The sequence below is a fragment of the Trichechus manatus genome, unplaced genomic scaffold (assembly GCF_000243295.1).
Source record: "Trichechus manatus latirostris isolate Lorelei unplaced genomic scaffold, TriManLat1.0 scaffold00029, whole genome shotgun sequence".
In the NCBI taxonomy this organism is placed as follows: Eukaryota; Metazoa; Chordata; class Mammalia; order Sirenia; family Trichechidae; genus Trichechus; species Trichechus manatus.
This window is the reverse complement of record NW_004443965.1, coordinates 17,851,529-17,863,566: the sequence shown is the minus strand read 5'-3', so window position 1 is coordinate 17,863,566 and position 12,038 is coordinate 17,851,529. Positions and strand designations below refer to the sequence as shown.

Genomic DNA, 12,038 nt, shown 5'->3' with positions numbered 1-12,038 from the left:
GAGACATGCTCAGATAACGAAGTAGGAGACATGCTCAGAAAAGAATTGTGGGCCAAGTGATTGAAGATGTGTGACAGTAGCCCATCTTGACTTCCTTCCTCCTCTCAGAATAACTAACTGCCTGGTGGCATCTGGGGATACAGCTCCACCATAAATATCTGAGCCTTTGCATTTAGGTATGACTGACGTATTCACACATATAGATGCAATCTCTGAGAAGGACAGTAAGGATGCTACAAATTACCTCAATCCTGGCTACTACCCGTATAATTTAGATAACATAGCTGTGGTGTCCCACGGGATAAACGCTTTCTACTGCAATTTTAACACCAGGTTTTCAGGGAATAGACAACTTCCATCTGAATCATTCTTACAAGCTGATTTTTTATTTTTACTAAATTATCTATGTTAAAAAAAAAATCTGTGCTTGGTGTGGAATTTCACTCCATCAAGTGTTACAATGTCTTTTTCATTTTCATTACAAGCAGAAGAATGAATGTAGGACAAGTGTTAGGAAACACAGCAATAAATTAGAATATAATTTACAAAAGCGAAAAAAAAAGTAACAGTGTACCACATTAATACTGGGTATAAAATAATAAGCAACAACTAAATCACAATAATACAAAGGTAATTTCGTTCTGCATTATTAAGGATACCTAGGTGACAGTCACTCAAATAAAAAAGTTCCTGATGAAATGGACTGTTGGGAAGTCATATGTATCTCAAGGAGTTTAATCAGTTTGGTACATTTTACCTTCCCTTTTTTGTTAGGCCTTTATAACCAGTGGCAGACACTGTTCTCAGCTAGTAGGGTACAGGTTTCCTGGTGACTCCCTAAGTAGTATAGCTCACTACTTTCGGAGGGCTGCCCCGATGCCCAGCCTCTGCTGATGGTACTGTTATTAGATAGGCATAGAGCATAATTTAGCCATGTGGGTGGCTAGAGTAGCAGCAGTATTGTGATGTGCTGTGGAGTATCATTTCTCCCCCCACTTGCGTATAAATTCACGTCTATTTGAAAATTATAAATCCCATTGTATTCTGTGCTTGGTTCTTCCTTAGAAAAGTAATCTGATGATGCCCAGAGAGTTCTCTGCATCCTGACCTCAGTGCTGTTGCATGTTCCAGAGGAACACTGGCTGCCCTCCTCGCATAGCACCAGTCAGAGCACCACGCCATGCCCAGGAAAGAAGCCTCCACAATGTTAGTTTCCAGGTGAGGTTAAAAAAAAAAAAAAAAAAAGCCTGTAGTTATTCATGTAAAAAATCTTTCTGAAATAGAAACAGAAACTGATATTTATGTTGGTGCCCTGGAGAAAATCAGATCCTAATAGCAAACCTATGCCTAAAATGCCACAAAAGCTACCCTTCCTTCTCTCGTTCTTTTTTAAAAATGTCACCAGGGCACGTTAGCACCAAGTTAACTGTTCTTTGAAAAGGACCAAGGGAATTCAGTACCGGTGCTGGTGCTGTGCGTCTGCGGGCGGCCCTCCCTTCACTGAATGGCTCACATGGCACTTGGACTGTCCTTGTAAGGGCAGCACAGAGAGGGCCCCCTGCAGGACACTCTCGTGTGTCGTCGACAGCTCTCTCTGTTTGGAAAGCTCAGGGATGCGAGTTGTGCTGCTGTGAGAGAAAGCAGGTGACGAGGTACAATGGCCATGACTGAGCATGCAGAACAACTTCCCCTGCCGACTGTCCAGTCAAACATGGAAGTTTAGATATAAAAGTCTATTCCTTTCTGAAAAAACCTAATCATTCACATTAGGTCACGGTTTCTGTGACACACTTGGCATGTAGTTTCAGAACACAGTGATGAATTTAAGTCAAACATGCTCTTTAACTGCAAGTTATTATCTTTACCAAGTAGCCATTTGGTTTTGAGCTTTAGGTGTACACATGGTGTACTACAGCAAAGGAGGCTGCTGGACACCAAGGACATCCACTTAGTGCCTGCTGCAAGCTGCAAGTGTCCAAGAACAAAATATTAATATAAACAAGTGCCCCTCTTTTAAAATCTAAGTGTTGAGTCTTTTGATGAGCAGGATGTAAAACTTTGAAAATATGGACAATCTCAGCTAGTCATTTTAATTTAGGTACATTTGATTCTAGAATTTGACTTGCCCAAGAAACTGGGTTTCACATTTGATTGCCATTCAGAGTATCCATAAAAAATACAAAATACTTGGTTGGGTGATTATTAACATTATGCTTTAGGATCTCTAGTCTTCATGAGTTTTTCTTCTTTGGTTGTTATGCCTTGCCTACTTTAAAACTCACAGAAATAGCACATTTATGTGCAAGCACACTCATCTATCCACACACTCAAAGCGCCCGCACACACACACACACTTGCTCTCATATAAATAAATGCCCTTCCACCATATCAAAGAAGGGACATCTGGAACTCATCATAATTGTCAGCAAATTGCAAAAGGGTCTGCCTGGTTGTTACCGAGCCAGTCGGTCTTTTGCATGGTATCATCTCAGTAAGCTCAAATCGCGTGCAACAATCTAACAGGGCAGAAGCCGTTCTGCGGCTGATGAGGATGTAAACACAAGTGAGTTGGGGTGACTCAGATAAGAACTGAGGCAGCCTACATGATGGCGGCAAAGGACCTAGTACTTCAGTCTCTACCATACCTCGGGTCTGGCCTCTGCATGAGATTGAAATGTTTTTCTCTTAAAGTTTTAATGGAAATCTCAGCTTCACTTGCACAATGGCAAGTTGGCCATAGCCTTTTAGCACTGAATTTATAGACTTGCACAGCTGCAGTAACTGATGCACTGCTTTAAACTAAGTTCTTCATTGTTGTTCGGTTTCATATAGTTTTATATATGGCTCACAGCAGTGTTCAGAACAGGGGGATTATTCTCCTAAGGAAATTAAGTGGAATGAAGAAAAACGATACAAACTTTCATTACTTTTGATTTATAATTGCTCCTTAAATTATAGTTCAAAGCCCATTTTATAATTTAAATTGTGGTGCTATTGTAGTGAGATAAAGTATACTAAATATTTTTAAGCTATGACTTTAGATTTCTGAATCTTCTTTACTTCCATAGTTGACCAAGTCATAACAGCTACATTTTAAACAGTTTTAAATACAAATGGATTCAGTGTCATTGCTAAGTCCATAATAAAAATTATTTTAATGGTCCAAGGAGGTAAACAGGCTATTGGATTTACTCGAAAGAACGCAAACGTTCCACAGTAAGCAAGTCTCCCTGTGTTGTTTGGATCTCTCCAATCTGGCATCTCCCCCTAATACCGTGTCCAGCACTTTGGATCAATAAATCCCACTTCACAGAAGTTAAAATAATATTGAAATCCTGTCAGCTAGGGCTGACCAGTGGTTACGTTTTCCACAGGGTAATGCATTTGCAAGGACCTCAATCCTCTTCCTCTGGGTGGCTCTCTTTGATGGACGCATTTCCATGATGAAATGACAAGGCTCTCTCTTTGGCTTTCCGTGGGTCAGTGTCCTTGGCAAGTCTTACAACACATCTGTCTGAAGTATGCTCGACTGCAGAACTTGAACTTCAGCACCAGTGGGCAATAAGCCACTTTATTCACATCTTTGCACTCTAACAAATGGGGGCAAAAAACAGAAAACAATTACAGGCACATAAACAAGGACATAAACAAGCTGATGAGCCTGAATGTTTAGCAAGGACCCCCCCTTTGGCCAACCCACCTTGGCTTTTACATGCATGTGGTTTTTGTTTTTGTTTTTAAGCATAGCCTGTCTAGTACAGCCTACCGGAAATATTCTTTTGATACATTTTAACACAAATTTGAAAAAAAAAATGTTTGCAAGGTTTTTCTCCCAGACTTTTGTAAGTATGGCGCATGCCCACTGCGTCTTGAAAGAATTACCATTTGTTGGGATAAGTGATCACTTTAGACAGCTTGGAAACATGAGTCGTTTTTCTTACAGCACTTTTATTGCTTCTTTCTCAAGGGTTATTTTATTCAGCAGTGCAAGGTTATCCAAAATCAAACGTGAGTTGCATTGTTTGATACCCAAGTACACATGTCTCAAGAGAATCTCTGCATCTGTGAGGCACTGGGATGGGCCTGGATGAATGAAAAGGATTGCTGGCAGTGGCCTAGACTCAGCAACTACACCAGACAAAGAGGAAAGCTTTGAGGGGTTGGTCTCAAAAGGCAGCAGTCTGTGGGTTATGGAAACATGCAGAAATGTCTTTTTTTAATTTGGAAGTGAGACATGGCCTTCTTTTTTCCTATGTGTATTTTCTCCTCAGTGCTAGAACTGCCACAGTTGCAGTCTGTAGTTCTTGCAGCCAGAAGGTGAATAAATGATTCTTCCCTCATCTTTCCTCGAGGCTGACTGCAGAAGGTGGCACTGAGGGGCCAGTGTGGAGAAAGGCATGCAGGCCTTTGATTCTTAGTACTCACCCACTCCACAAACCCTCCCCTCCCCCTAGTTCCCCCACTGCTGCTAATAATGATATTCCTCTCCAGTACTCCGGTCACTTTTATCTGGGGATTTAAAAAATATTTTGTAAACCTATTAATTAAATTTCCATATGCCTTCCAGAATCGAAGTTCCACCCTCATTTTTCCAGGTGGTTATACTGAAACATCTTGGGTAGACTGTTTAAAGTAATTAAGAAACAGGCAGAGCACTGGGTAAAGTTCAGTGTAACAGAACATTTTTTTTGTTTGCTTGTTTATTTACCGTACTTGTTTTTTCCTGGCTGCAGAAATCTAGTCAAGTTCTGCAAGGTTAAGTACATAGTATATAAGCCATATGATAAACAGAAGATTAAGTGTAAAGAAATGGGAAAGTTTCCAGTTCTTATTATTGCAGAGTAAGGTAAACAAATTTATTAATTTTACTAAAGTGAGTAAAAGACTTTCAGTGAAAGACTTAAAATTTGAACCTGGAACCTGCAAGTCCTCTGAGTATATAAAAGCTCTGCTACCATCAAATGCCCTTGTTCAAGATTTGATTTACAAAGAGAATAAAAACCAAAAAAAAAAAAAACCAAACCCATTGCCGTTGAGTCAATTCCGACTCATAACAACCCTACAGGACAGAATAGAACTGCTCCATAGTGTTTCCAAGGAGCAGCCGGTGGATTCAAACTGCTGACCTTTTGGTTAGCAGCCGTAGCTCTTAACCACTATGCCACCAGTGTTTCCACAAACAGAATAGTAGTTAGAAATCTGAATGGAAACTTTACACAGTGAGAGTCTCAATAAATTTAACTTTTGGCTGAAAGAAGGTAGGAAGGACCTGAAAAACTTCTTGAAACTTTGCACCCAAAAAAAAAAAAAAAAAACAGATGATATTCGGTGAATCAAGTTTGAATTTTAGGTGAAAAGACTTCCACCTATTTTAATTTGGAGGTCACTTGGTATTATTTTTTCTTTTCCTCTCTAACAATCAATATCAGCGAAAGTAACCAAAAGTTTAGGCTGAGAATATGTTTGTGGAAAAAAATTTAAAAAAGAAGCTTTATAAGTGTTAGCAAGAATGGTATATTGTCAAGGTAATGCAGTTATCAAAGTGATGATAAAAGCTGAGCATATCCCTGCTGACACATGTCACTCATCTTTAATTCCAAATCACCATCCTAATGAGGTAGCCAGCCAGCCAGTAGAGATGACTGCTCTAGCATATTCTGCAACAGGACTTGGTGAGACTGCTTAAAGTACAAAATAAACTTTAGATTTGGCCTTCTTAGCCAAAACAGAAAAATGATTTAATTGATAAGCAGATAGAGGAGGACTGGTTGTTTTCCCTTTTAATAGTCCAAGGAAATAAAATTAGAAGTCAGACTACCTGGGTTTAATCCTAGCTCTACCATTTACAAACTTTATGACTCTAAGCAAATTACTTAAACTCTTTGTGCCTAAGTTTCCTCACCTGCAAAATAGGGATGAATATGATAACTAGTCTCACATGCAATATGTATAACTACACATATAACTTTATGTACATCACCTAGAATAGCATCTGATACATAGACGGTACCAATAAGTGTGAGTTATTATTACTATGATCATTGTTAATTATTATCTTTTCTCACCTGATGACAGGAAAAGAGCAGTGTGTTGAGCTCTGAACATCTCAATGAGGGTGCAATGTTTAGCTTACTACTGAGAAAATATTACTCTAAAGACGAAATCAGTGTGAAGACAAAACAAAGAAGAATATTCCCTGGAGCACAACTTTATAGCGAGATGCATTATTCCATTTTTGGAAGATTGCTAGACCAGGAAAATTCTGAGCTAAGCAAAACACAAGCAAATTTACAGATTTTTCTTTTAGATTTAGACCTTGGAATCTGATTGAATAATAGGTATAAACAATGAATAGAATAAAAGATTTGTAAATTGCATTCCCCCTCACCTACTCATCACTCACCCATAGAGGTTATAACAAATATAAACAGGAATTCTGCTCCTTAGGTGGGTGTTGGAAATGAGAAGCCACTCCTCCTAGACAGAGGCCCAGAGCACAGCCCTTTGTCCAGGAGCAATATCTAGCCTAAGGGTAGGCTGGAAGCCAAATGCCAGGGTGTCCCTCTCTGAACTTCCCAATATCCCTGTTAAGTTACTTTTCTTCAGCTATATCTCCCTCTTTAAATTTTGTAAAGTTATATGAGTAAAAAAGGTGGTTTTAAACATACCAAGAAGTTTTAAACCCTCATTATTACAAAAAACTGAATGCAATCTTAAAAATATTAGTAGCAGTTTTAAATTATATGGGTGCATTCAGTGCATCCATCACTTTTAGTTTAGCTGGAGAGGATTGATTTGGATTAACTGATTGAGGTTATGCTGATATAGTTAAGAGACCCTAATTATAAAATCTGTCACTTCAATAGTCTGCTTCATCTTCAACGTCCATTGAAAACATGAAATACCCAGTCTTTTCACTCCTACCCTTGAGTCAATACCCAGTACAACTTACTTATGTGATAACACCATTCTGGAAAAGTTGTGTGTAAATTAAATCACATTTTCCCTTTGAAATAAAGACAATAACAGAAATGTTCTATCTTAGTTTCTAACTGATCTTCAGTTGGCATTGATTTCTAGAGAACACTTAACATACCTAAAAACCCAAAGTGTCTCTATATCCAGGTAGTATACAATTTGCAAATACACAATTATACTAGGAGATCTATTTACAGGAATTCTTTAGTTTAGGAAGAGTCTTTTTGTAATATAATCACTCTGTAAGAGATCTGTTTTGAAGGTTTGGTCTTTACTATTGTATTTTCTTCATGCAGATATACTTATCTCTACTGCTTTTCAAGTGGTGGAATCTGAGCCAGTAAGGTCAAGGATTAAAGATGAAAGAGCCTGATTTCCTCTTCTACTATCACCATGTACCAGCTAAGTACTCTCCTGGATGGAGAATGACAAGACACTCTTTCTGCCTTTATTCTTGTCAGCCTTATTGGAAGGGTGAGAGGTCCTCACTGTGTGGTTTCTAGTAAACATTGTGTGGACCTAACTAGTCTTTCCCTCTTTAACCCTCCTCCCAGGGGTGGGGGTGGGGAGGAGTTGCACTTTACTCAAGGCCAGTGACTTTTGGTGGGAATGACAATGTATGGAGTATTCCCAAATTCTTTTGGGAGACTTGGGAATACATTAAAACCTGAAAGCCAGCACCCACGCCCTGTGATGCAAACTGGATCCATTATTAGAATCTGAAGTAACTTTCTAGGCATGCAGGAGTGGGTCTCATTGGTAATCTGTGTTTTGGAAGCGCTCAATGATAAAATTAGACAACCTGTTTCATAGGCAACACATGAACCTACTTATCATTGGTGTTCCAGTGGGTTTTCCCCAGGTGCTTTAGATTAATCTTTCAAAACTCTGACCTAAAAGACATGATTTCAAAATACTCACACTGAACAGAGGCTTGTGAGTTTAGGAGACAATTGGATTCAGAGTCACTGTGACTCTAAAGGCTTGACTTGGCCCCAGTAATACAAGACTAACTTCTCAAACGCAATGTGCTCTTGAATTTATTTCATTTAAAAAACCCTTGCCAATTCTGCCTAATTTGTATCATTGGAGTGAGTGGGGATACATAGGGACAAGTCCTTCCATGACTAGCTTGGACCAATCAGCATCCCTCTTTGGAGAATGACTGTCTTCTGTGCCTGTAAGCTCCTTAGGAGATTCCAGAGGAAGAACACAGTAGAGTTATGACTTAAGCACCTAAGGGTCTATTTTTTGGACTAAAAAAAGTACAAACAGCTATACCTCTGTCAAACTGCCCATAGAAATGTAGAGCCTGGTGAGAAGTGAGACGGCAAAGGCAGTGCATGTGCAGTGCAGGAGCTGGGGGCGGGGGATGTGTGCTCAGTGTACTTTTCCTGATAAAATTGCATTTGAGCCCTTTATGTTTTACATATTCAGGCTGGAAAACGATGAACTACAAAGTTTGACTGAGAACTTGACATTATTCATTGTGATAGAACAGTCTACCAGCTTCTTTTTATCCTGGAAGCAAGGTGATATCATCTATGGAACTTCATTCTGACTTCGTCTTATCATGGACTAAACCATTCCTTTGTCTCTGCTTTCTCAGTTTGTTTTACCTAGTCTTACTCCTTTGGTACCACCCACATTTAACCTCGAGGCCGTATGATCCCAACCCAGATCCAAGGTTCTATCCCAACCAGACAGCCAGGAAAGTGAACCTGGATGCTGAAGTGAATGGACTATGAGCTTCTGAAGTGGCAAAGAAAAAAACTGGTCTTCCTCACCTTCTTGAAATCAAAGGCTTCAAATGACCTTTATCGTTCCTTTCAGTGATTTTAATTCATTAGAGGCCACATTCATACCCAAATTCAGTAGTTATTTTGTTCCAGGGATCTTGGTATGCAATTTCTGGAACTGCCCAGCTTCCCCAGACCCATTTACTTGAGAGAGACTGATACCCACCAAAGCCACCATTAGACAGCACAGGCCAGTAAACCAGTGTACACCAACCACACCTTTCCGGGGTTGGTTACCAGCTCATGGCACACCATGAATCGCTACCTGGCAGCAATAAATACTAGATGACAGCATTTTGTGCTACTGAGAAGCTGAAAAAACCCACCATATAAGCTACAACGGAACTTGAAACTAAATGAAAAATTAATAAAATGGCATTTTGGATAGAATTTCTGACCTTGAGTAGGCTAGTTATATCTGCCATATGTACTTTAAAAAATTATTCTGAATAGTATTTCAAATGCAGTGATATCCAGTGTATCTGTAATTCACTCTCAATAGCAACACAGTGTTACCTACGTCAGTGGCAGTCTATCAAGAACATGCCTATAATGCTTTAAGTCTTCACTGAAGGATTTTAGGAATGAAAAAATAAAGCAGATGTTGAACATGGAGAATTGTGTCTCCCTTCTTCTTCGTCCTATTTCTCTCTCACTCTTTATTTTTAATTTCCTGATGCCCCACTTCTGATTTCTTTCTCTTACTACCCCTTATTGCCTTAGCCAAGCCCAAGCCAAACCCACTGCTGTCGAGTTCACTCCAACTCATAGTGACCCTATAGGACAGAGCAGAACTGCCCCATAGGGTTTCCAAGGATCAGCTGGTGGATTCGAACTGCTGACCTTTTGGTTAGCAGCCGAAGTCTTAACCAGTGCACCACCAGTGCTCCTTATTGCTTTAAATGTCCTCTACTTCTTCAATCTCGTCATTGTTTATTTTGTTTTATTTTTATCTTATTCAAATGCCATTATTTTATTATGCCTTTTGAAAACAAATGTGTTTAATTTCCCTGTTGTTGTGGTGGTTAGTTGCTGTTGAGTCGATTCTGACTCATAGCGACCCCATCCTTGTGAGCAGTACTACTCCGTAGGGTTTTCAAGGCTGTGACTTTTCAGAAGCAGATCAACAGACCCATCTTCCAAGGTACCTCTGGGGGTGTTCAAACCACCAGCCTTTCAGCTAGTAGTAGAGCACTTAATCATTTGCACCACAGGGACTCCAATTTCCCTATAGACGCCTAGATGCCTGAACTCCTTACTATGATTATAACCCATGCTGGGCTTCTCTCCCAACCTCCCTTTAGTAGGGGGTGTTCTTTCTCTCCCTGATCTGATTCCCACAAGCCACATAAGGCCACCCTTTCATGCAACAGCCTCTTCTCTTTTGAAATCCATGTTTTCTGCTTATTCCACATCTCTATAGGTTTAACAACTTATGATTCAGCTCAACTGTTTTATCCTCTTTTCCCAGGGAGCACACTGGGCTTTTCCAAGTACACATTAAGGCTGCTCACAGACCACTTCATACTATGAAGCTTGCCTTGATCGCCTAAGTTAGAGTCATTGGTCCTTCTTCTGAGCTCCCTTATCATCTGAGAAAACTGCTCCACATAGCACATTCCACCTTGTCTTTTTTTTTCTTTCTTTTTAAGTATCTGTGCTGTAAGACTATGGACTTATGAATGTATTTAAAATTTCCATAGTGCATAGCAGAGGCTGGTCACAGCAAACATTCAATAATCAGCTGTTGATTAAGTAAACAAATAGTTTCATGTGTTTAAAAGCATTCACTATATGCTATTGACAAGCTAAGGAAAACACAAAACAAGTTGGGACAGACATATTGTTTGTACTTTAAATCTAATTTTGAAAAAGAGGGTGATTCTTTTTCTTTTAAATGAGTCAAGAGCTTTAGGGAATAACAATTCTAAGATTAGTCATTCTTTGTGTTTTTAAGGCTGTGACCTTTCGGAAGCAGATCACCAGGCTTGTTTTCCAAGGCGTCTCTGGGAGAATTCGAACCACCAATCTTTTGGCTAGTAGTCACCCAGGGACTGAGTCTCCTTCTCTCTCGATATATATACAGAGAGAGAAAGATCCTAACATAAAGGTACATTTCCAGAATGTCCCTTACCGAAGAGGCAAAAAAGAAGTAGATAGCATTAGAGCCAGCGACTTTGCAAATTAAAGTTGTAATTATAAATTCACACAGAATGGGAATATATTTCTGTGAAATACTAAATTATATCTACAATAAGCATATTGTGTTGAGCTGCATATATATTAAAAAACAGACCATTTGCAAATGTGAGGTGCTCTGCATCTTGACATACAAGATAACCGCTCTTCCTAAAATTAAATTTCTATGGAAACATTTTAAAACAGTGAACATGATTTTTTAAAAGTTCCTCAAACTGGCTAAATCTGATCAAAAGAAAAACATCTTTTTAAATAAATTTTTGAGCATATAGTTTTCACTTGAAAATTATTAACAAATAATTTGGTTATCTATTCACGATAGTTCTTTATTTTTGTTTTGTTTCTTAAACAGAACCCTATCAATGGGTTTCTTACATAATTCAAATCTGTGGCTTCAGATATTGTTCATGTACATGTATTTGATCATGCCTCTATTTTCATATGAGAGGACAGCCTGAACTTTCTGACTGCCATATTTGTCTCTACCTCCCCATAGGGCCTTGTACATAGAAGGCATTCAGATATTTCAAATGAATGCCTAAATGAATAAACAAAGTACATTTATTTAGGTGAAGGATAAGAAAATTCAGCATTTTGGCTGGCTTCCGCTGTTAATAAAGGGATTTCCCAATATACAAGGAGAAAAATACACAGAGTAAAGGAACATTTCAGAGACCAAAGACCTCTGTCCTCCTTTATACACAGCTATATAATAATCTTTTCTACTTTTATACAATGAGAAAATTAGCACTTGAAACACGAATAGTTCAAACATATGCTTCCATTATATGTATAATAAGCATGAATTTTATCTACATAATGGTACTGGTCCTTTGTCATATCCAAAAAGAAACAGAAGTTTTTGTTTTAAGAGCGACCCATTAAGAATCACCCCTTGAGAAAGGTCATGGAGGCCCCATGGACAGATCCAAACTCCCCGAGGGACTGAGTTGCTGGACGGAGGGCTCTAGGGACCATGGTCTCGGGGAACATCTAGCTCAATTGGCATGACACTACTTATAAAGATAATGCTCTACATTCTACCTTGGTGAGTAGTGTCTG

The 12,038-nt window shown here is 39.1% G+C and overlaps 1 protein-coding gene across 1 annotated transcript in view; it reads right to left on the bottom strand.

Annotated features, from left to right (window-relative positions):
* Window positions 1-370: 370 nt before the first annotated feature.
* Window positions 371-12,038, bottom strand: part of ADAMTS6 (ADAM metallopeptidase with thrombospondin type 1 motif 6) — a 297,249-nt gene continuing 285,581 nt past the window's right edge. Inside the window, exon 25 of the mRNA XM_004374547.3 lies at window positions 371-3,590. Coding sequence (XP_004374604.1) covers window positions 3,481-3,590 — 110 coding nt within the window. The 3' untranslated portion in view covers window positions 371-3,480. The remainder of the gene's footprint in view (window positions 3,591-12,038) is intronic.